The 24,702-nt window shown below is 39.0% G+C and overlaps 1 protein-coding gene across 1 annotated transcript in view; it reads left to right on the top strand.

The window, feature by feature from the left end:
• The window catches only part of Bmpr1b (bone morphogenetic protein receptor type 1B), a 29,089-nt gene extending 8,930 nt beyond the window's left edge, over positions 1-20,159 (top strand). The window contains exons 4-10 of the mRNA XM_090356788.1: positions 924-1,020; positions 2,458-2,596; positions 5,030-5,222; positions 6,174-6,471; positions 10,522-10,697; positions 14,248-14,378; positions 16,118-20,159. Of these exons, the coding sequence (XP_090212914.1) occupies positions 924-1,020; positions 2,458-2,596; positions 5,030-5,222; positions 6,174-6,471; positions 10,522-10,697; positions 14,248-14,378; positions 16,118-16,243 (1,160 nt within the window). The 3' untranslated portion in view covers positions 16,244-20,159. The remainder of the gene's footprint in view (positions 1-923; positions 1,021-2,457; positions 2,597-5,029; positions 5,223-6,173; positions 6,472-10,521; positions 10,698-14,247; positions 14,379-16,117) is intronic.
• Positions 20,160-24,702: the final 4,543 nt, after the last annotated feature.

The raw sequence follows: 24,702 nt of genomic DNA, 5'->3' as shown, positions 1-24,702 counted from the left end.
TCATGCATTGTGGGACATCTGAGTTGTGTCCATAATTTGTCTATTGTGAATTGTGCTACACTGAACATCACTTTGAGATGCCTTTCTTATATTCTGATGTGAATAACTTTGATAAATGCACAATAGTGGTTTCCTAGATCTTTGAATAGCTTTATGTTAAGGGTTTGTTGTTGTACCAGTCCTGGGGTTTTAACTCATGGCCAAGGCATTGTTTCTGAGCTTTTCTGCTCAAGGCTAACACTCTACCATTTAAGTCACAGCTCCACTTCCAGCTTTTATGTGGTTATTTGGAAGTAAGAGTTTCATGGACGATTCTACTTAGGCTGGCTTAGAACCACGATCCTCAGATTTCAGCCTCCTGAGTAGGTAGCTAGGATTACAGGCATGATTCATTTGCACCTGTCATAGGTTTAGGTTGTTGAGAAATCTTCATATTGATTTAATGAAGTATGCTTTTTCAAATAATTAACAAAATGAATATCTGGAAGCTGAAACAAGACAGGAAGTAGGAGAAGGGTTAGTAGGTGAGTGTTGATAAATGAAAAAAGAAATAGGACCAATACAGATACAGGAAGTGGGAAATATAATCATGCATCTGGGGGAGAGATGCAATGGGAGAAGGATCAAGAAGGGAAAATGATGAAGAAGCACTGGAAATGTAGACACAATAAGCTATAACTCCTCGTATAATCCTTTGAAGTTCAGAAAACAAACCCACTACCATTTGATTATATGCATTTTTTAAGTAAATGAAAATTTAAAGAGTTAAATCAAAGATCATTTGGTCTGTGACATTTAATTTTATCTATGCCAAAGTAGGTAGGCTTAGTGAAATCAAATCCCAATATATTGATAAAATGAGGACAATGTCTACACATTTTTGTTTGGAAGCTTACACACGTGGTTTTCTCTCTTCATTTTAGATTTTGCTGATGGACCTATACACCACAAGGCCTTACTTATATCTGTGACTGTCTGTAGTCTGCTCTTGGTCCTTATTATTTTATTCTGTTACTTCAGGTAAGTTTCCCTCCAAGGAGAGATTCAATACTGTGTTTATTGTGTCATTATTATGTTCTTACATTCTAACAGTATTTTCTGCTATTTTTTGGGGGGGGAAGTCAAGGTTTTCTTTGGCCTGATTAGATCTTCATTTTTAACTATGCATATTGATTACTGTTGACAAAGTAAGGATAACAACAAAATAGATTATCCTAATGAGCTTGTAAATAGATACTAGTCAGTGTTCTGCTTTAGACATCGAAAGTATGCAGACAAGAATTCCTTATAGTAGTTGGGGAATTCAAGCCAAGTCACTACTTGAGTTTGATTTATTCAAACTTATTATTTATTTTTATTTTTAAACTCAGGGCCGTACACTTACTAAGCTTGCTTGTTAGGCTGGCACATTACCACTTGAGCAGCATCTCTAGCTGGCTTTTTGATGGTTATTTTGGAGATGGAGCCATCGGGCTGTAGACAATTCTCAGGAAGCCTGCTGAATAGCTCAGCTTGAGCCACTGCCTTGGGGCTTCAAGTAAATGAATGACGATCTGTGATTTGAGTAGTCCTTATTTCCTAAGCTAAGAAATTTATCTTCATATTGAGGCTTTGTATATAGATTAAATATTAAAAAATATGATAGAAAAGTTTTCAGTCACCTAAAAAAGTCCTGTTTGAGTTTGTGAAATATTATATCTTTATAGCAGTATCTTTGCCTTCTATGCAATTTAATATTCGTTTGTGATACTTCACAGATGGGTCAATTAATTTTTCAAATAAGTTCATTTTAAAACTGAAGATATTGTAGTTAACTGAAAGTTTTAATTTTTATTTTTTATACTGGTCCTACGGCTAGAACTCAGGACCTAGACACTCTTCCTGAACACAGCTCTACTTGTGGCTGTGTGTGTGTGTGTGTGTGTGTGTTTCACTGGAGGCAAAAAGCTCACAGACTTCTTTACCTGGCTGGCTTTGAACCATGATTCTCAGATCTTAGCTTCCTGAAGAGCTAGGATTATGAGTGTGAGTCACAGGAGCCTGAATTTGTCATTAACTGAAAGTTTTAATAGATTAATTCCATTCCATTTGTATTTGTTATTACTTTGTGTATCACCTTATATGGTGGTTAGTTGTCATGATTTTTTATAAATCCCAAATTTTCATTTTTTTATTAATTAGTGACCAGAAAGGGAAGATTTTAGGGAAGTATTGAAATTCTTTGGAAATATTAACAGAATATAGTGTACTTGAAAGACATAAAGCAGAAAATTTATAAATAGCTGAGGCTCAATAAAATTGTGATTAATTAAATCATTGAGTAGGTAATTGTAATGTATATAACCAAGTATAACAAATAGTATGCATTCATTCTTTTACAGTCATGTGCTATGAGTTTTGTGTCTGCTGTTTACCTTTAATCCGTTCGTAACTCACCTCCCCTTATTCAACCCTTAGGTATAAAAGACAAGAAGCCAGACCAAGATACAGCATTGGTTTGGAGCAGGATGAGACTTACATTCCTCCAGGAGAATCCTTGAGAGACTTAATCGAGCAGTCTCAGAGCTCAGGAAGTGGCTCAGGTCTCCCTCTGCTGGTATGACAGGAACATATCCCCAGCTGAAAGGAAATGTCTCCTGAAAGGAAATGTCAGCAAAGGCAGGGTTTCATTTTACTGCAACAGATAGGGCTCTGGAGGAGGAGCAAGCTCCGGGATGTGAAGTGGACATCCGATCTTAGGCACAGGCCTTCCTGATAACATTTTGACATTGGCGAGGCTAAGCTGATTGCTTTTTAATGTGAGTGTCTGGTTACACCCCAGGTCTTCAGACATCCTGATGAAGAACAGATTAGAAAACATTAAATAGGAGACCATCTTCCCTCTGTTTTTGGTGTGGATATCATTACTGCACTTTGGCCTGACTATTGAAGGCAAAAGAATTGCAGTCATCTAGGATCTGAGAAGAAGTCTACATTTCAGCTGCAGGGTTAGGTGTCAGGTTGAAGGCTGACCTTTTCCATTCAGAAGAGGTTTAATGTTCTGCTGGTCAGTGCTGTCAAGCTTGACGAGAGTGTATACCACATACAAGACATTGACTTCAATGAAAAGGCTACTTGATTCCTTTGGGGGGACCAAAAAGTGAGATTGTTGGAGTTCTATATGGTAATAATTTTAAGGAAAAATATTTTCCTTAATATTAAAAGTCTTAAGATTAACTTTTCTAGTCTTCATCACTTTTAATATCTTTGGTGATAATTTCTTTTTTTTCTCTTTTTTTTTTTTTTTTTTGCCAGTCCTGGGCTTATGCTCAGGGCCTGAGCACTGTCCTTGGATTTTTCTCAAGGCTTCTAGCTTTCTACCACTTGAACCCCAGCACCACCTCCACCTTTTTCTATGAATTTAGTACCAAGGAATCAAACCCGGGTCTCCATCATACTAGGCAAGCACTCTACCACTATGTCAAACTCCCGGCCCCTTTTTGTTTGTTTTTTGAAAAGGATTTAAGCAACTGTTTTAATCATTCTGATTAAAATTATTGTGCTTCAGGGCTGGGAGTTTGGCCTAGTGGTTAAAGTGCTTGCCTAGCATGCATGAAGACCCGGGTTCGATTCCTCGGTACCACATACATAGAAAAAAAAAGCCAGAAGTGGTGCTGAGGCTCAAGTGGTAGAGCTCTAGCCTTGAGAAAGTCCAAGGACAGTGCTCAGGCCCTGAGCTCAAGCCTAGGACTGGCAAAAAAAATAAAATAAAATAAAAATATTGTGCTTCAGATTGAAAAAAAAAACTTTTTTCTTTTTTTTTCTTTTTTTGGTCATGGGGCTTGAACTCTGGGAATACTGTCCCTGAGCTCTTCAACTCAAGGCTAGTGTTCTACCACTTGACCCACAGTGCCACATCTAGTTTTCTGGTGGTTAATTGGAGATAAGAGTCTCACTTCCTTTTGTGCCCAGGCTGGCTTTGAACCTCAATCCTCAGATCTCAGCCTCCTGAGTCACTAGTTTTACAGGCATTAGCCACTGCATCTGGCCAAAAAACAAAAACAAAACCCCAACTTTTGTAATGGCTAAATATCTTAGGTGTTTTTCATTTTACAATTTAATATGCTACAAATACCATTACTATATTTGTGAGTCTGTAGCATTACATTTTATATTTAAAGAAAGGAAAAATAGTAAACTTCCATTTGGTTTCAGTGGATTAAATACTCCTTCTTTTAGAATTGGTACTGATGGGTTCCACTTCTGTTTTCTCTCTTTTTTTTTCTTTTTTGTGCCAGTTTGGGCCCTTGAACTCAAGGCCTGAGCACTGTCCTTGGGTTTTCTCAAGGCTAGAGCTCTAGTACTTGAGCCATAGCACCACTTCTGGCTTTTTCAGCGTATGTGGCACCGAGGAATCCAACCCGGGTCTTCGTGAATGCTAGGCAAGCAAACTAGGCCAGACTTCTGGTCCCTGTTTTCTCCTTTTAACTCATCTTACTATTGTTCTGTCCTCTGTCTAGACACCAGCTTCTCTTTAGTACTAGACACCACCTTCTCTTTTGGTTTATTTAATGTGTTTGCTTCCCTACACTGGTCTTTGCTTCCTCTTCTTCCTTCCCTTCTTCCTTGCTTTCCTCTCTTTCTCTCTTGCTTTTTTCATGCTCTGATTTTTCCTGTATTTCTTTATGTTCCCCCATGGTGTGTCAAATGTCATTTTGTTTTAATGGTCCTGTAATTAGTAAAACATTAGTGTGGAATGCAGGTATTCTGTTTTATCAGGCACTGTAAAGTTTTTCTCTATAAAAATTGCGAGAGGAAGAATGTTTGATAATTTAGAAGCAATATTTTGGCCATTCCGAATCCACAATCAATCTCAAAAATGTATAAATGCGAACATTAGTAAGGACAAATCACTCATCCACATAGCAAACAAAAAAAAGATAAAGCACAAAATGCTTTAACAAGCAGTAATTGTTTCTTGTCTGGAAGGGGGAAATTAAGCTAATTTGTAATGCTGCAAAGACACTTGAGTGGTTTTGGATTTTAACAGGTCCAAAGGACAATCGCTAAGCAGATTCAGATGGTGAAACAGATTGGAAAAGGTCGCTATGGAGAAGTGTGGATGGGAAAGTGGCGTGGCGAAAAGGTAGCTGTGAAAGTGTTCTTCACCACGGAGGAGGCCAGCTGGTTCAGAGAGACAGAAATATACCAGACTGTGCTGATGAGGCACGAAAACATTCTGGGTGAGTACACGTCTGAAGCAATGTTCAAGGGTTCCTACTTCTCCTATCCTAAAACAAAAAAGAAACATCGGCATATTAGTTCATCTGCCTTACCTGTTAAGAAGCTGTTAGAAAGTTTCTTCTTATCTTCAACAGGCTAAGACCTGATAAGACTAGGACCCACCCTGTTAACCTGTAATGAGAGACTTCACAGAAAGAAATGGGGAAAAGCAGAAATAAAAACACTCCACTAATTTTTTTCCTTCAGAAACAGGAAATGCAAAAGTAATAGCAGAATTCTTGAGATCTGGAGAGGCCTATTTTTGTTTACATGTTAGGAAACATGTATGCCATGCAGGCATTTTGTCTGCAGTATTTATGTCAAAGTTTTATGTTGAGAATCATTTCACTTCTTCTTTTCTCAGGCTAGATGTGGTCTGTCTCAATTTCTAGTACAAGCCAAGCATTTTTGACACAAGGCAAGATTTTGGAAACAATATCTGATATGTCACTGTAATAGCAAAAAGGAAGTGAAATATCAGTGGATGATCAGAAAGGGATTATGTTTCCTTTTTTTTTTTGCCATTTCTGGGCTTGGGCTCAGGGCATGAGCACTGTTGTTGGGTTTTCTCAAGGCTAGAGCTCTACCACCAATTCTAGCCTTTTACTATGTATGTGATACCGAGGAATCAAACCTGGGTCTTCATGCATGCACTATACCACTAGGCCAAACTCCCAGCCCAGGGATTATATTTTCTTATCCAAACTCTCAATATTTCTCTGTACTTAAAAGTTTTATTATCTGTGGTATGAATTGTCTAATACCATCACTGCCATAGAAAACTAAATAGGATGCTAAACAGACATCTGTGAACAAAAAAAAGTGATAAAATAGTAATGATTCCCAATTCTGTTCTGCAAACTTCTTCATCCCAATTCTTTTAATTCTTTTCTTTTTTGTTCCCCATTTAGGGTTCATTGCTGCAGATATTAAAGGAACTGGGTCCTGGACCCAGCTGTACCTGATCACAGATTATCATGAAAATGGCTCTCTTTATGATTATCTGAAGTCCACGACTCTAGATACCAAGGCCATGCTAAAGTTAGCTTATTCTGCTGTCAGCGGCTTGTGTCACATACACACAGAAATCTTCAGTACCCAGGGCAAACCAGCAATTGCCCACAGAGATCTGAAGAGTAAGAATATCTTGGTGAAGAAAAATGGAACATGTTGTATTGCTGATTTGGGTCTGGCTGTTAAATTTATTAGGTTAGTATCCAAGCAAGTAATTACACTTTTTAGGATTCTTTCCTATCAATTTTCATAGATGGTACTTCCAGGGTATTTTTTGTTGTTGTTTTTATTTTTGGTTAATTGGAGATAGACGTTGCATTGACTTTCTTGCCTAGGCTAGGTTTGATAACAAATCATCAGATGCCTGCCTCCAGAGTAGCTAGGATTACAGGCATGAGCACTGGAGCCACGCTCTTATTTTATATATGTAAAATTTGCACATTTTGGGGTTTTATGGTAACTTTGAATCTTGCGTTATATGTTTCTTTGTTTTTTTAATTCATTTTCTGGTTGTTTTATAGTGTTGTATGTGTATGAGTGAATGCTTGCGAATGCACAGATGTTTAGTGTTTTATTGCAGGGAGAGTCAGAGCTAAGCCACTGCTAAATTTTTAGACTTTTTTTATATGTTAACTTCCTGTGAGTGTTTGATCCTAGCTTAGTTGTCTACATGTTGGTAAGTGTTCTGTTAGGCTTCAAAAGTCATTTCTGGGAGATTCCCAGGCAAGGGGTAGGGGAAGGAGGAAGGGAAGGAGGGGGGGGGGGAGAGGGAGATATTCCTTGGAGATTTTTTTTTGCTCTTGAACTTTTCTTGCCCTTGGTTTCCTTGTGCATTTCAAAAGTGATGCAAAGACTAATGAAGCTGAGATGGAATTCAGGTGATCCCTGGCAAATATCATTACCTTGCATTACCTTGGCCTGCCTACGGAAGAGGAAAGAATAACATACAAAATGCGTTGAGGGAAAGAAATCACATAGCTCTTCATGTTTCACTCTGGAGAATAGAACAGAACTCCTCTGATACTTCCCTGTCATAGTAAAATAATTTCTTAGAGAGAGGGGATTAAATTGTGGCTTGGAACCTCTCAGGTACTAAATTTTAAACAGAAGGCCTACTGGGAAGACTAAGTATGGTGCACAGATCTGTGGACCTGAGGCACGTCCAGATGTAGTCAAAATGAGAGGGCAGCCTGAAGTGCGATCCCATTTTGAATCCTGGCAAAAGGTAAGATGGGAGCTGTGTGCCAACTCATGCCCATGTTTATTCTTCTGTTGAGATGGGGTCTCCAGAACTTTATGCCTAAGCTACAGCCATGGCTCTCCTGTTCTCATCCTTCTACATAGCTAGGATGACAAGCGTAAGCCATTACAGCTATTATTTGAGATGGAAGTCTTAATATTTTTTTTTTTTTGGCTCAGGCTGGCCTGGAATCTAAGTCCTCCTTGATCAAATTCTTCCACGATCCATGGATGCCCAACTCATGTGTAAATTTTCCAGTTCCTACTTCTGCTAGGGTCTTTTGAATTATATATTTGTATTTATGATTCTATAGACACAAAACACTATTTTAGAAAAATTCCTTATGAAAACTTAATATTAACAAATATTAAGAGTTTATCTTATTCTCTGGTTTTCTTTTTGCTTTTTTTTTTGCCAGTCCCGGGACTTGAACTCAGGGCCTGGGCACTGTCCCTGAGCTCTTCAGCTCAAGGATACCGCCCTACCCTTGATCCAAGCCCCACTTCCCATTTTCTAGAGTTTATTTGGAGATAAGAGTCTCAGGTCCTTTTGTGCCCAGGCTGGCTTTGAACCTTAATCCACAGATCTCGGCCTCCTGAGTAGCTAGGATTACAGAGGTGAGCCACTGGGCCTGGCTCACTTTTCCCCTTTGAAAAGTAACTCATATTCTGTTTGTATTTTCTGCTATGACCTTATTCTGCATGTAAAGTAGCTACAGTGACGTATAGAATCATTTTGTAACTTTGGGGTCATTTTCACTGTCTGTTCACCTTTTCTGTGCTGTGCATGTTTTTCTGTCAGCCTTGTCCTCACTCCTCTCTATCTCTAGAAAGCACCCTAGTGACTTTGCTGTGCCCTTCCTTGTTCTGACCCATTTGTTCTGATTCTCAATCTTCTTTCTTCCTATGTCAACCAACTCTATTTTCCTTCCTTTTCTTGTTGTATTCCAGTGTTAAGTCACTTGAATTTTCTGGGCCTTGAAGATTAATTCAAACTCATTTTTTTTCTGCCATTATCTGAGAGCAAGGAAAATAATGTCACTGAAAAGTAGAGGAATGTACTTTAATTACTTTCAAGCATGGAAACATGCCGAGCTGTACATTTTGGAGAATATTTATAGAGCAGACCCAGATTAATTATAATTAACATACTTGTTGTCAAAACATAGTGCTAAAGGCATTTGCCTTTTGGCTAATAATAATCTTTTACAAAATTAATTTGTTCAACAATATTCTCATGCCTCTGGATAATGGCACTCTCTCATCTGATGACCCTGACATATCAGAGATTGAAGAATTTGTTTTCTCTTTAAGTTATCTATAATAGATTACTGTAGACAGGCGTTTTTCTGCTTTCATGTAAAGTTCGCTGTTTCACTGTATATGTCCAGGACTCACTGTGAGTGGAAGTGGATTGCGTTTTCCTCTTTAAGAACATTCTAAATGCTTAGGATAGCTATTTGGGGACTAAGAATTTCTCTGATCTTTGTCTTGAAGGGTTTCTATACATTTTCTCTTTAATAATTTCTTCCTTTGATCAACTTGGGAGAACTGGTGTTTCATCTTTATTTCTACATTTTTATGCACTAATTAAGCATCTCATATCTCATATGTAGCAGGACCCGAGAGAATCTTATATGTTGTACGTAAGCATCAGCACGGTGGTTTAGCAGTTTGCCAGTGTGGCTCAGAACACTGGTCACAGCTCATCTAGCACTGAAGTGAAGGCTGGCATTTGTGATTTTTATCTCCCAGCATTTATTTCCTCCCAGTCTAGGAAACAAAATAATAAATCAACCACGGGGAGAAATTGTAGTGAAGCTGGAGATACCCTTTCTTCCTGTTTAGATAAAACTGCAAAATGGGTACCAGTGGCTCACACCTGTAACCCTAAGCTACTCAGGAGGCTGAGATTTGAGAACTGCAGTTTGAAGCTAGCCCAAGCAGGAAAGTTGGTGATCTCCAATTAAACAGCACAAAAAGCCAGAAGTGGAGTTGTAGCTTGAATGGTAGAGTGCCAAAGCTAAAGGACAGGACCTAGTGCAAACCCCAGTATGGGTACACCACTTCTCATATACAAGGTCATTGGTTCTATGAAACAATAGTGACAGTAGAGAACTTTACACTTCGTTGAAGTATTTGCAAATTTTTATCCACCATTTTACCATATTAAAAATTCTGAGCCAGGCGCGGTAGATCAGGCCTGAAATCCTAGCTACTCTGGAGGCTGAGATCTGAGGATCAAGGTTCACAGCCAGCCAGGGCATTAAAGTCTATGAGACTCTTATCTCCAATTAACCTCTAGAAAACTGGAAATGGTGCTGTGGTTCAAGGGGTAGGGTGGTAGCCTTGAGCTGAAGAGCTCAAGGGCTGCTAGCACCCAGGCCTAGAGTTCAAGCCCCACCACCAAAAAAAAAGTTCTTAAATTTAAAACAAAAAGACGAGCCTTATAATATCTTGCTTAGAAATGCTGTGTCATTGAAATGGGGTGACATTGGTCAAGACGCATTGTATTCAGAAACTGATTTGTTAAATGGCGACTCCTTTGTACAACTACTGAAAATAAAAATAAAAGAAAAGAAATGGGATGAAATTAAAGAGCATTTCTCAGGAAAAATACTGGCTCAGACTGATGGTATAACTTAGTAGAAGAATGCTTTCTTATATATTGAAGTCCCTGGATTCCATCTCAGCACTGTAGAACAATAACATAACTCGACAAACAATATGTTCTATCTAAAGAGGAAGGGAAGGTATTTTTAAAGATACTTCAGCAATACAGTTTTAATTTAATCTTATAGGAAGGAACTTGTGTGTTGCGACTTCATTTTGATTTCATCTCCTCTATACTGTGACTACTTCACAAAATACTATGACAAGTCGTGTGTGTGTGTCTTTTTCTTATCCACTTTTTAGAGAAGCACTTGCTTCAAGAATCTACTGGATGACTTGTCATTTATTGAGCCTCTTTGAAGCTCGTCATTATTTGCTGTCTCTTTTCCTCAGTGACACAAATGAAGTTGACATCCCACCCAACACAAGAGTTGGCACCAAGCGTTATATGCCTCCGGAAGTGCTGGATGAGAGCTTGAATAGAAACCACTTCCAGTCTTACATCATGGCTGACATGTATAGCTTTGGACTCATCCTTTGGGAGGTGGCTAGGAGATGTGTTTCAGGAGGTAAGAAACAGCAATATTTTTTATAGTTTTTTCATATATTTTTATTGTAATAGAAGGGTTACATTATATTCACCAGATAGAAGGTGCATTACTTCACAAACATTGATACCCTTTCTCATGTTTTGGTCCCCATTTCCCTCCCCCGCCCTTCATCTTATTTTCCCCCTTCCCTATCCTATTTCAAATAACCAAATAAACATACATACAATATATCAGATAACAAGGTAAGATACTGTAACAATATGAGATAACAAAGAGACAGCAAAAGAGATGAGAAATAACATAGTACATTAAGGACAACAATCACACATTATATGGCTTTTGTTTCTATATCCTGGAGGTCCTTTCATTTAGCATCATTCTATATGGCCTTATGTATCTAGGTTTACAGCGATATTTTTGAAAACCCATGAGAGGAGATGTGATCAATCCTTTCTTGTCAGGAATCCCAAGTTGTTGTACTGTCTACTAAATCAGGTTTGCTTTAACTTTCCTCCTTGATTTCTGTAGGTGCAGTCAGTCTATCCAGGAAATATCTGCCAGGTTAGAATAATCTTGGATAGCACATTCTCCCCATCCCTTGTCTTTTCAAAGGGCAACCTCAGCTACTCTTTCTGGTCTCCTTTATTTTTCTTTTTCCTGTTGGGTTGTTCCCCCTGAAATTGCTTCATTCGTCAAGTCAGTTCCCGCTCTTACTTCTTTTTTTTTAATTTTTTATTAAAGAATTTATTAACATTGATTTTTACAACATATTTTAAATGTCATTTTTAACAAAGTATTCAAGAAGGGAATCTCTATATACAATCACTGGCACTTAGATTTTAGAACATAATTAAAATTAGGTTGAGGGTTTTTATGTCATAGATACGTATTAATCTATATAATAAAACATTATGTCTATAGAGTCATAAATTTATATGTCTATGTAGTTGTGTTTATATTTCCAATACCATGTCCATAGCATTGGGCACGCCAAATATTGAGTCCTCACTCTTGTACTGTTTGGATCTAATAGCCACATATTAAGGATACCATGCGCCTTTTGTTCCTTTGGTTTTGACTTGTCTCACTCAACATGATTTGCTCTAGATTCATCCACTTCCCTGCGAATGCCATTATTTTTGTGGTTGTTGTTTTGTCCTAATGAGTTTTCTTCCATTCTGTTGCTGCAGAGTCCTGTGATTCTGCAGGAATGGTCCTGCTGCTCGTACTTCTTGAAGCCTTTCCTCACCCACCTTTTGAACTTTTTTCCAATCCCATAACCCCATTCCCTTGTCATATCCTACACACACTTAACCCTAGAAACAAACATGAAATGGGGCGCCCACTCCTTAGCTCATTTCTTTCCTGTCTATAAAACTTCCTCATGGAACAATTTGGAAACCATTCATTTTTACATCTAACAAAAAGAAGCAATCAGAATATTGTTACTGTTCAGGATTTATCTATAAGCAAAAACACTAAGAAGACCAAGAATAATTAATAAGGTCCTTTAATATACAAAAATAGTATTCCTTGAACCATTTTGATTACTGCTTTTCATTCTGTTTTCCAATAGTTTCTATCTCTTTCTTAAAAGTCAGGAGCTGAATGTCAGGTTCATTTCAGATTCCATACAGAATATGGCCAGTATGTGATTCTCCAAATGGTTATAATCATATAATCATTACTACTCAGTGGAGCTCACTGGATACTGATGAAAGTGACCTATATGACTCATGGATGAAGATGACAGGAGGGAGGACTGGGAGAGACCAAGGGAGCAGAAGACACTGTAGCAAAGGAAATGTACTCTTACTTCACTCATATAGTTACAATCCCTCTGTAGATCACCTCTATAATAACAATTAAGTAATTTAATAAAATTAAAAACTCAAAGCTTGCTACTGCTGTTGTTCTTCATAATGGCCAGTTTGAAGTCCCAAGAGAAACTCAAAACTTGCCCTGGGTGGCAGAGTGCATGTAACTAGTGCTGGGAATTACTTTTGTCCCTGCTATTCATTTTCAAGCATACCTTTGTTTCAGTGTTCTTTTAAGTCCACTTTACGTGGTTGTGAGGTTTCAATAAATGCACAAGAATGAATTTTTGTGTGGAGCCCACGAATAGCACTTAGTACATGTTAACAAAGCTTACTAAGTTTTGTTTTGGTTGATTGAGCACAGTATATATAGATTCATATTTAACTATAAGATGGAACATTTGCTAGACAAGCATTCATCGTCATTGATGCAGAAAGATTTTTTTCCGTAATACAATGGCTTCTACAAACCCTGAGAATTCTGAAGCTCGTCTATGAAACAGAATGTACTCCTGCTGAAGTGACAGAATTCTTAAGTGCAGGAGAAAGTTAACACAGGAAGCTTTTGTTAGTCAACAGTGAATAAATAAACATTCCATCACAAGAATGTAGTATGAAAGAATGAACCAAAATACATATTGACTGATTTCTTCTGAGCCTTGATTTCCTGCTTGCTTAGGTAAGCTGAGGTAGCTTTGAGTGGGAAATAAAGTCTGAATTACATTGCTCAGGCTGACTGTGCAGGTGAAAGTATCCTAAGGAGTCTGACATATTTCTCTGAAGATAAGAGTTACCCCATGGCCCAGGACCCATTGCATGGCTAGTACTTAACCCTTTGTACTATGTTTCGTGGTTGTGGACAGTATGTATCACTACAGCACACGAAAGTTTTGGAATTTCCTAAGTTAAATTCCTTTGCATATTCCATGGCTGGTGTATGGTACACTCTCAAAAATAACCCAAACAAACAAACAAACAACAATAACAAAAAACATATGCCTCTTCTTTTTTCCAAGAAGATAAAACACAGAATTTTCATTCTCTAAAACTTTTCTTTATGAAGATGTGAACAGATGTTTGGGCTTGTCTTTCTAGTCATGGTGGTTGGTGATGGAGACACAACAAATTCAGGCTTTTCCAACTTTAGGGGAAAAATGGGGATGGCGGGGAAGGAGAGTTTGGAGATTTTAAACCCAGAATTAAATGACCGCTTATGTGGGAATTTTTTTCTTATTCCAAGGATTGAACTCAGGGCCTTGTGTTTACACTCTGCTTGCTTGTTCACTTGCTACCACTTAAGGCATGACTCCAGTCTGCTAGTTATTTGAAGACAGCGTCCAGGAGACTTTTCTTCCCTTTCTAGCTTTCTTTCAATCCTCAGAGCTCAGCTTTCTGCGTAACTAGGACTATTCACACGAGTAATTGGCACCTGGCTGCATGAACATTTTTGATGACTGTGTTACATGATAAAGTAAAAGAAGTTAAGGGCTATGGTTCAAAGCCCAGACTTGAAGAGGTGTGATCATATATTTCTCATGTGTTTTCTTGTCAACTTTTTTTCTAAATTAGATTAACCATCACTGGGATTAATTTTCCAAGACTGACTTGGCAACTTTTAGCTTGAACTTGTGTTGAATATCGACAGCTGTTTCCTGGGAGAACAGTTCTGTATTGCATTACATAGAAAACAACAGCCATAATAATACAATGATGGTATAATTGCACTGCTAATAATATAAATACATTTTCAGGTATAGTAGAAGAATACCAGCTCCCCTATCATGACCTGGTATCTAGTGATCCCTCTTATGAGGACATGAGAGAGATTGTGTGCATCAAGAAGCTGCGCCCCTCCTTCCCCAACCGCTGGAGTAGTGACGAGGTAAGGCTGGACCTAATCCACACAGCTAGATTGACTTCTAAATTGACTTTTCCTCATTGCCAAAGTTCAAACTACTCACCACCGAAGTTCTTCTTTATTTTGGACGAGATGGTGTTTTTCCTTGTTGCAATCATATATGGAGAAAAATATGTCTGGTGGGGCAAATCTTCTTTTCATGCCCCCCACCCCTGATTTCATTTTACTGTTTCCAAAATATACTGAACAAGTCAGCATTAAGCCCCCATGCTAATTTTTCCTTTACATTTTCATAAACACTGTTATTTCTGCCTCTGTGTGGTTTTTGAAGCACCGAGTCTTCTTTTTAGTTACACATCCAGGTATATTTTTCTGACATTTTGATGAGAGTAAAGTAGGAATTGGAATAGCTGAGCTTTGAATATGTGAAGTATTTTAAAGTGGAGTAGTGAACTGGTAGGTTATGGTGTATGTCTTGGATATGATTTGAACACATCTGTGTTCAGCTTGCTTATAAGAATTCAGTGTTGAAAACCAAATATGCTTCTAGAGGAGCTGACTGGCAGGTGGAAGTGACTTAGCTAAACCTCCCCTTTCCAAACTCTTGACTCCTACCATGTCTCACTCTACACATTGTGGCCTCTGATGCATCCTTATTCAAAAGTCCTCTGATAGGTGGAAACATTTAAGGTGAGCTGGAAGCCTAGTAAGAGAAAGATAACCAAACCTGCACCAAACCCACTGAAGACAAATGTACAGAGCCTTATGAATAAAGCAACAATTCAGTGTGAACCTCATTAAATAAAATAACCTTTGGCTCACTGGCTTTGTGTCTAGTTACAGAAATGCTAAATAATGTACATGTTTTCTGGTGAGCTATACCAGAAAACACACTAGTTACAGTAGCTTGAGATGGTTGTAAATGTCAATATAATTTGACATTCCTTCACTGAGGGTTTTTAGTGAAGGAAATCTTGTGCTTTGCAACGTGAAAACCAATAATTGATATACCCAAGAAAACACAAGAGAAAGTTTTGGCAAAGTTGTATACCGGTCATTAAGATCATTAAATGGACAAGTGCTGTGCTCATTTACCATGACTTGTGAATAGCCATGTTTGTTTGAATAGTACAGAATTAGATAAACTATTTAAACTTATTTAATGTTATAAATAATCTGGGATTGTGGAATACAATAAAGATGCTCTGGATATTTTCATATTTGCTGATTCTGTCTTCAAAATTACCCTTCTAAGGCCAGGCACCATGGCTCATATCTGTAATACCTGCTGCTTGACATTATCAGGATCTGATTTGAGATGAACCCAGTAAAAGTGTTTACAAGACAGAATCTGAAAAAAAAATGGAACTGGTGGTTCAAGCAAGTGATTCCAGCTACACTGGATGTGGGTAGTAGAATTTTAGTCTAGGGTTCACTTTGGAAAATAAACGTGAGGCATTATTTGAAAAAAACAACTAGATAAAAAATTATAGGTATGGCTTCTGACTAGCAAAGAGCAAGTATAGTTACTTGCCACTTGCTTACTGTCACAGGAAATCATGAAAATCTGTCTGCAGCAATATCATTTTGCATGGAAAGAAGTGTTCATGGAATTTTACTTCTACAGGATTTTAAGGGTACTTCAAGAAATCATTGAGACTTCATAAACCTTCCCAATCCAAGGCCAAATTTCAAGAGCTAGCGTTGCAGAAAAAAAATCCATTTCTCTGACATTAATCAGTGTTCCCTTTTCTCTTTCACAGTGTCTAAGACAGATGGGAAAACTCATGACCGAATGCTGGGCTCACAATCCTGCCTCCAGGTTGACAGCTCTGCGGGTTAAGAAAACCCTCGCCAAAATGTCAGAGTCCCAGGACATCAAGCTCTGACATGAGAGGAGGAAGCAGCTCGGTAGCAGGCTGACGGATACTCTCTGCTTGTGAGCAGAACAAAAAAAATATTAAGAGGCATCCACGGTGTGAGCCTTGCTCACCAGGAAGGTCTGACCTAAGTCTTCTGAAGCAACCAGAGAGACCCTGAGAAGTGCCCGGATGCACAGACTCATCTTCAACTACAGTCAGGAGAAGCTGTTTGGGTGCCTTGTTCAAGATACCATGCATGTTGCTTTCTAAGAAAGCCCTATATTTTGGGATTGCCATTTTTTTTAAAAAAAAAAGATGCTTTAATTTTGCCAAAATAAAACAGATGTAGCTGTTTTAAGATTTATACGGTGATAGCTTAAATAATAACAAAAATTCTTCCCAGAAACACTGTTGGAAGAGAAAGTATGTTTTCCCACTGATAAGATATTATTGCACGATACAACCCAAAAGATAGTTTAATATTCCCCAGAGCCCTTTCCATCTCTGCCCTAGCCCTACAGCATTTTTTCCAGCCCTGCATCTGAGGCTGCCACAGCACTGTGAGTGCACATACGGACAAGTTCCACCTGTCTGAGACCGCTCCTACAGCTCTGGGTAATGTGGAACAAATGAAGGTTTTATGACAGTTACAGAAAGGTTTATGGGTGTCCTTCACAACTCTTTTGGTTTCTGATTGTTCGGCAGATCTTTCATGATAAATTCCTTTCTGTTCCCCATTAAATACAAGCAGTTTCTCTCCCTCCCCTCTCTTTTCAATGTGCAGAGAATTGACCTGTGCATGCTTGTGAGCTCACAAACCAGGAGATCAATATTAAATGAAATTGCCATGGGTTGTGTTGAAGACAAGGTACTTTAAGATAATTTGTTCCGTGTTGTAGGGAGGACATGCCATTAAATTAGGGAGGAAGAGAAGGATGGAGATGGCTTATTTTTTATATATGCAAAGGAGCTAACCTCAAAAGCACAAGGAATGATATGCAGACATCTTATTTTGTATAGATAAGGATGGTTTCTTCTGTTGTTGTTTATCTTTATTTTTTGTTTTGAATGGAAAGATACAGGGGAAGCATCCTTCACGTTAATTCCACGAAATCCTAATTAGAAAAAAATAGATAAGCCAGTCACCAATCGCTCATGTCTGTAATCCTAGCTACTCAGGAGGCTGAGGTCTGATTTGAAGCCAGCCCAATCATTTAAGTCCCTGAGTCTTTTCTCTCTAATTAACCACCAGAAAACCAGAAGTGGCTATGTTGCTCAAAGTGGTAGAGTGCTAGCCTTGAATAAAAGAGCTCAGGAACAGTGCCCAAGCCCTGGGTTTAAGCCCCATGACTGGCCAAAAAAAAGTAATTATAAAGTGAAGATTGACTAGCAAAAGAGACTTAGTAAGGGCAACAAAATAATATGGCTACTAGACTTTGTTGTTCTAGGATAGATTATGGATGGAAAATGCAAATCTTAAGGGATCATTTCACACAGTACAGGCTGGCTCATTTGGTTCTAATGCCATGCTATTCACGATTTCATTAACTTATTTATTTTTTCTTTGCTGTGGCACTTGGAAAAAACATCTCTTCAGTACGTTCTGTAGGACTTTAACTTTTGAATAATGTGCAGCAAAAATCACAGACAGGGCCAATATTCCTCAGCAATGGAAATCTAATGTAATTTAAAACTCTTAACTTTATTCATATCTTAATTTTATTCACTTCCTTACAGTGGTTTTTCTATACTGTCTAGATATTCTTTAGTTGTTAACAGGTTTTGCAACTTCTTTGCCCTGGGCCTTAAAGAAGTCATTGCCACCAGAACACTCCAGGGGGCAGTGTTTTCTAACACATTTCACCACTGGGTGCCTGAAGGATGGAGAACTTTTGAAAAGGGACAATTGAAGGAAAATTCTCACTTCCTAAGTAGACTTGCAGGTGTGTCATGTTCATCTAGACAACAGTATTGTGTATATGGGCAGTATTGTGAGCTGTGCTTACAGTTTGAAAATTGTAAGGATTTCCTGAGTCTGAAGATTTTTTGGTTCTTGAATGGAGACTCACATTTGTAATCCTAGCTGCTCAGGAGGTTGAGATCTGAGGATCAAAATTCAAAACCAGCTTGGACAGAAAAAGCCCAAGAGACTCTTATCTCCAGCTGATTGGCAAAAAGCTGGAAATGGAGCATGGTTCAAGTGGTAGAGCACTAGCTTTGAGCACAAAAGCTCAGGGGCCTTGAATTCAAGACCCGGGATTGGCACACAGAAAAATAAATAAGATGGTTTCAGATATAATTGTAGTCACAACACTGCTCTTACTGATACTAAAGTAACCTCAGTAGCAAAACAAAGGTTCATTCCTCTGTGTCAAATTATATTCTTTGTGATAGTTTATAAAAAAATATGATAGTTTAGAAAGAATATAGGGGCAGAATTAAATGTGGTAATTGTCTGAGCCTTGGAAAGAAACAACAACTCACCTACAAATCAAGAAGCATTTATGCCAGTTAAGTGGCCTATATTGGTGTCTGGCTTTCCAGATGTTCAAGTGAGGTGGAGTTTTTTTTTGTTGTTGTTACTTTGTTAACTTTTTGGTAACTTATTGCATATGAATAAATTCAAATCAGAATGTTTTGTGGCAAAAGTAAACAAGATTTCTAGTGTTCCAGAGAAGATCTGGAAGTGAAACTAGCATCCAAATTTCTTCTACATCATTTATTTGGTTGCTTTGGGGAAGATTGACAGCCTGCATTCTAAAATCTACATCTTGAAATTTTCATTAGTAAAAACTTAGAATATTTCTCAAAATACCTGAAGTGACCTATGTAGCAAGTACTTACATATGATTACATTTTCTCTTTTTCTTGGTCCTAGATAAAACAAAATTGTCCTTAGGGACCACTTACATCTCAGTAATCCCTTTTGATTTCAAAATTTCTAGCAGCTCAGAAGGTGAATTTTTATTAATATTTTTGTTAGGTCTTTCAATCAGTTGAGAACCTGGAATTTAGTGATGTAGCTGATTGCTTACTTTCAAAAGACTAAGATTTTCTTCTTACACCTTTCCCCTAATGGAACCCTAAATTATTAGTTGTTAGCTAAGCTTTGTAGCTTACATATGTATATATATTATATAAATATAGATGTATATGTAAATATTACGTTCAGTTTGGAGTCTGGCACAACTCCATTCTGTGGATTAGAGAGTAAACTATATGGATGATAAAATACTAGATGAAGCATAATATTTATTTATGGAAGTATGTCAGATTGTTCACCACAAGTAAAGAGCTTTGAACTTGTGTGTGAGGAAACAGACCTTTGATAGCCAGCAAAGCGTTCCTCATGTGTCACTGGCACCCATTCTCTTTCTATTTTCCTCCCTCAGAAAACATGCTGAGGCTTTCTTTTTTTTTAATTGACAGGGAGTCCTTTGACACATTTCAGTCGGTGTGTAGTCAAGTAGCTAGTGACGCAATTTCACGTTCTTGAGTAATGCATATTCATGAGGAGTTTTATGTTGTGATTCTGTTCTCTTTTTTGCTTGTAGGTGTATAGGCAGTGAAAGAAGGATTATTTTAAAGCTTGAACGTGTTCAATAATTAATTATGTCTTCTTGGAAAAACTTGGTCCCAGGATAGAGCAAATGAAAGGGGTTACATCAAAAGCAATTACGAAATTCTGATTCCTTTTGTAAAACAAATGAAAATGCCATATTTGGTGGGAGAAAAGTTGGCAATATCTAAGGGTTTTATTGTCTGTCTGTTTCGAAAGAAGTCTCCCTTGTGTTCTTTTGGGGGAACCAGTGCCTTATGGAATTTGTATATATTGTAATTATTCAGGACTAGGGAACAAACTATTGTATTTGTTACAAATTGTCTATGGCTTTGTTTAAACATTCCCCTAAATAAAATGGTGTCATTCTTCCCTCAGAGAAAACAGGATTGTGATTGTATGTAGTCTTACAGTTGTGCCTTGTATTTTTCCTTTGAAAATGCCATGTGTTGGTGGGGGAGGGAAGCAGGGAAACAGTGAAGGGAAGGGTTCAGGTGAGGGAGGACAAAAGGAATGACGTATTGGACAAAAGGAATGATCCCATGGCTTCTACTTTCTCTGTAATCAACAGAGGATGAGGGGAAAGAAGAGTGGTGGGAGGTTGGATAGAAATGAAGAAGTATAATTGGTTAATGGAAAATTACAGGGGACTGAGAAAGCCAACCCAGTGCATAAGGGCCATGGCCAAGGATCAGTTGAAGTTATTATTACTGGATTGTGTCTCACTGTAGCTCAGGGACTGTGTGTGAATCGAGGCTCACCTTTCCCAAATATGAAATCAGGAGGACTGGCCCATCTCTGTGTAGAGAGAATGCTACCACATGGAGCTGTTCTGAAGCATTAAGCTTCTGGTAAACATCCAAATTGTTACAAAATCAGTTCAAGGGGAACTTTTTTATGGGTTGTGATTTAAAAAAAAATTTTTTTTTTCAGTCATGGGGCTTGAACTCGGGATCTCTTCAGCTCAAGGCTAGTGCTCTACCACTTGAGCAACAGCACCACTTCTGATATTCTGGTAGTTAACTGGTGATAAGAGTCTCTCAGACTTTCAAGCCGAGGCTGGCTTTGAACCATGATTCTCAGATCTCAGCCTCCTGAGTAACTAGGATTATGAGTGTGAGCCACCAGTGCCTGTAGTGATTTTTTTCTTATTTTATTCTTTTCATTATTTAAATAATACTTTATTAGTTTGTAATCCAATTAGAGAGATAGAGATAAGATCTTACATATTTAATACAGTGCATTTACCCCTGCACAAATGGGAGAAAACATTAAGTTTAATGTTTCTAGACCAATATGTCTGTTAATTTCTGCACAATGCCAACTCAGCATGGTAAACTGGAATACTTTTTCCAAAGTTGATCATATAGCTAAAGTTTCTATCAGCAAACCCAAATGCAGGCATAAAGACTACACCAATTAAGTTATTTTAGGATTGGAGTTTATTAGTGGTAAGTGGCAATGCAGCAGGGTAATTAAGAATTACCATCATCAAAGGACTGATGCCATGGACCAGGGGTAGAGTAGGAGCCCAAGTGAGGAATCTGCTAAGAAAGAAAGGAACTAAGTAGGTCAGAAGATAGGATCCTAAAGAATGTTGGCAACTGTATTCCCCAAGTGTTGTTTTATGACTGAAGGACTGAGAGACTTGTGATTGGCTGTGTTCTGATTGCACTTTGTGTAGGAGAGCATGTCCCACCAATGGAGTTAGGGCTGACTTAGGACAAATCCTCTCATTTTCATTTTCTCAGTTCTGCTGCAGTATGTTGCCCGTTAGCCCCAATCTCACCATTAAGTTGGGGTAAAAATACCAACCTCTGCTTCCTTAGCCTCTCATGAAGAATAAATGCTGTGAATGTGTGATGGCTCTTCTCCCCTCCCCCATCTGCTAAGGAAATGTACATCATAATGGCCTTTTAAAATATGGCATTAGTGCCAGCCACTGGTACATGCCTGTAATCCTAACTACTCAGGAGGCTGAGATCCAAGGATTGCAGTTCACTGCCAGAGAGGGCAGAAGTCAGTGTGAGACTCTTCTCTCCAATCAACCCCCCAAAACTGGAAGTAGAGCTGTGGCTCAAGTGGTAGAGCACCAGCCTTGAATACAAAGCGGCTTAGGGACAGATCCCAAGCCCTGTGTTCAAGCCCTACAACTGACAAAAAAATGATATTAGCTTTACCAGACGGAAAGCTGTTTGGAACATGCCGAAGACTTCTCTGGCCTTTCTTCATGTATCTCACTCTGCATGGTGCAACTTATGGCACTTCTTACAGGACCCAAAGCCAGAGACATAGTAAATGGTAGAAGAGCAAAGCGGGTCCTACTCTTACTTTTGACAACTTTATGCTTGACAGGATTGGTTGCCTTATCTGTCACAGAAGCATAGTATATGTAAGTAATTGCTTCCTTAACTGCAGGTCCAAACTCAGCTGAAGGGAATATGGTGCCTGTAAACTGTCATTATAGGACCTGTGCAAGTCTCAGAACTGTCCAGTGAACTCAGCTCTTTGTTAGGGCCACTCACTCATGGACTTGGCCTTGAAGATGAAGATTCCTCTAGATCTGGTAGCATTCTCAGCAGAATTCCCAGCTACGTCAGCTCTAATGAATAGGTCAGGGACTGGTAATGGGCTGTAGGCATGCTACTATTGTGTGTGTGAATCAGAGCTTTGTTCACCTTTTAACAGAATACTCATTCTTTCAGATAGAGCCCTCTCACTGATTCTACCCAGGTTTTACTTTATGTGTTTTCATTCCTTCCCTGCACAAACATTTGAGTTGGCAGTCTCGGTAGGGTTTGTTTGTAGCCTTGCTTTGGCTCTGTGGCCACTCAGGCTGTGTGCAGGGACAAGGACTTGCACACCATGAAAAGGGCGCTTGGGAGCCATTGCTTCTCTCCAACCCACCCCAAAGCTTTCTACTGGCTGACTTCCAGAGAGTGACTGGGCTCTTGTGTCAAGCTGAGCAAGTCTGCTGGTAATTACTCCAGTTCTGACTAAGCCGAAGAACTCGCCAACCTGTAAGAGTAGTTGTTAACATACTTTGCAAGAGTGCAGCACTTCATAAACTCCTCAGTAAAGTTTTGATGCAAATGGCCTAAGACTGTTCTTTTTTTGGGTGGAGGGTTGGGGCTGGAACTCTGTCCTGTTAAGGCGGGAGATTGTGCTGATGGCTAATAGAAAGGCCCCATCAGGAAGGAACAAGAGAGGCATACTCGCTGTTGCTTATAAATATAATTTATTACCTGTTTAAAAATTCTTTCTTACATTTTGTACATTTTGGCTGACAGAATAAATGCAGGCAATTTTACAAACCAAGGGGACTACAGGAAAAAAAAAACAAACCGTGGGAGGCAGCCAGGGAGAGAAGAGAGGCACACCAGAGCTGGAGTGTCTCACCTCTGCACACAGAGCCAGGCGATTAAGGGAATGCCCTGCATACACAGCATGCCTCTTCCGCCAGGGATTTTGTTAGAAAAGGAATTGCATAGAAGATACAGCAAAAGGGGACTCCGCAACAACCAAAGAAGTGTTGTGTTGGAGAAAGCCAAGGTTGTGGTGGTTTGTGTATAGTAGAAAAACAATAAAGCACAAAAACCCCCCTCAATCTGACATGTCTGCAGTTGAACTGTTCCAATGAGGACTTCTGGGAGGATAAGAGGATAATGCTGTCTTCTCACCACACTGGATTGTTCTCTGAGGAACACTTGGTTGTCTTCTTTAGAACAAGCAAAGGGGAAGGTCACCAGCTTGTTACAGCTCAACATTACACACACACACACACACACACACACACACACACACACACACACACACACACACACACACACGAGTGATGCTATTTCTTGCGATCGGGCTGAATGTATTATCTGGATGGCAAGAGCTATATGGCTAAGAGATCTTGGAAAGTGTAAGAAAGAATGCAAATCCAGTTCAACTTGGTCCAGTTACTGGCCTTTTTCTTTCCCAAGGCTCAGAGGAAATACACATTGAGTTTCTAGCCCTACATTTACAGGTAATTTAATGACTTTAAGAATACAAGCGAGACCTTTTCCACTGGCTCTTGTTTACACCACTTTAAATAAGGATGGATTAAACAATCCTGGCCATGTGCCTTGATCTGTCTCATCATGGTGGTGAGTGATCAAAAGCCAAGAGCTCACCAACCTTTAGGCTACAGAGCTTTAAACTGCCATACAACTCATATACCAAATGGCATCCCTTGCTCCTGTTGTTAAGCTCCACTGCATCTGGAGTTTAAGGATGACACAGGATCTTAGGCTCACTTTGCAGGGACCCTGAATTCTTGTTACGTGCAGTTTCTTCCTTTGCGGAAGCACAATCCACAATGAGATGACTGGTCAAATGCAGCCATGCAGTAGTACATCCTATGGCTGGTGGGTGGTTGATTCTCAGAGCAGCTGACTTGTATGTTACGTTTGTTTGCTTATTATTTTTGATTTGGGGGTCTGTGCCAGGACTGGACTCAGGGCTTAGCATTCTGATTGTTTGCTTATAGCTGGGCACTCTACCACTTGAGCCATATTTCCAGTTCAGTGTACTGCTGCTTAATTGGAATTGATTGGAATTTTCTGTGCCAGGTTCTTTTTGAACCTTGATCCACAAATCTCAGCCCCTTGAGTAGCTAGGATTACAGATGTGAACTACTGGGACCAAGTTACTTCTCTTGTTCACAACTCCACAACTAGTAGGCCACAGCTGTCATGATAATTCTGCAGGGCTTTCTGAGCTAAGATTCTAGAATATCTCTGGATCCCTTTAGTATATAGTTGCCAGAGTAGGCAGAGGGCTGAGGAGCAGCCTGTTAAAAACTGCTTGGCTTTGTGTACTCCTCCTTTTATGGCCTACCTGGTGGCTTGTCTTGTGATTCTTCCCCAGCCATGCTAAAACATGCCCCAAGACAAAC

Source organism: Megascapheus bottae, chromosome 23 (assembly GCF_031878675.1).
Source record: "Megascapheus bottae isolate mThoBot1 chromosome 23, mThoBot2.hap1, whole genome shotgun sequence".
Taxonomy (NCBI): Eukaryota; Metazoa; Chordata; class Mammalia; order Rodentia; family Geomyidae; genus Megascapheus; species Megascapheus bottae.
This window is presented reverse-complemented; position numbering and strand designations above follow the sequence as displayed.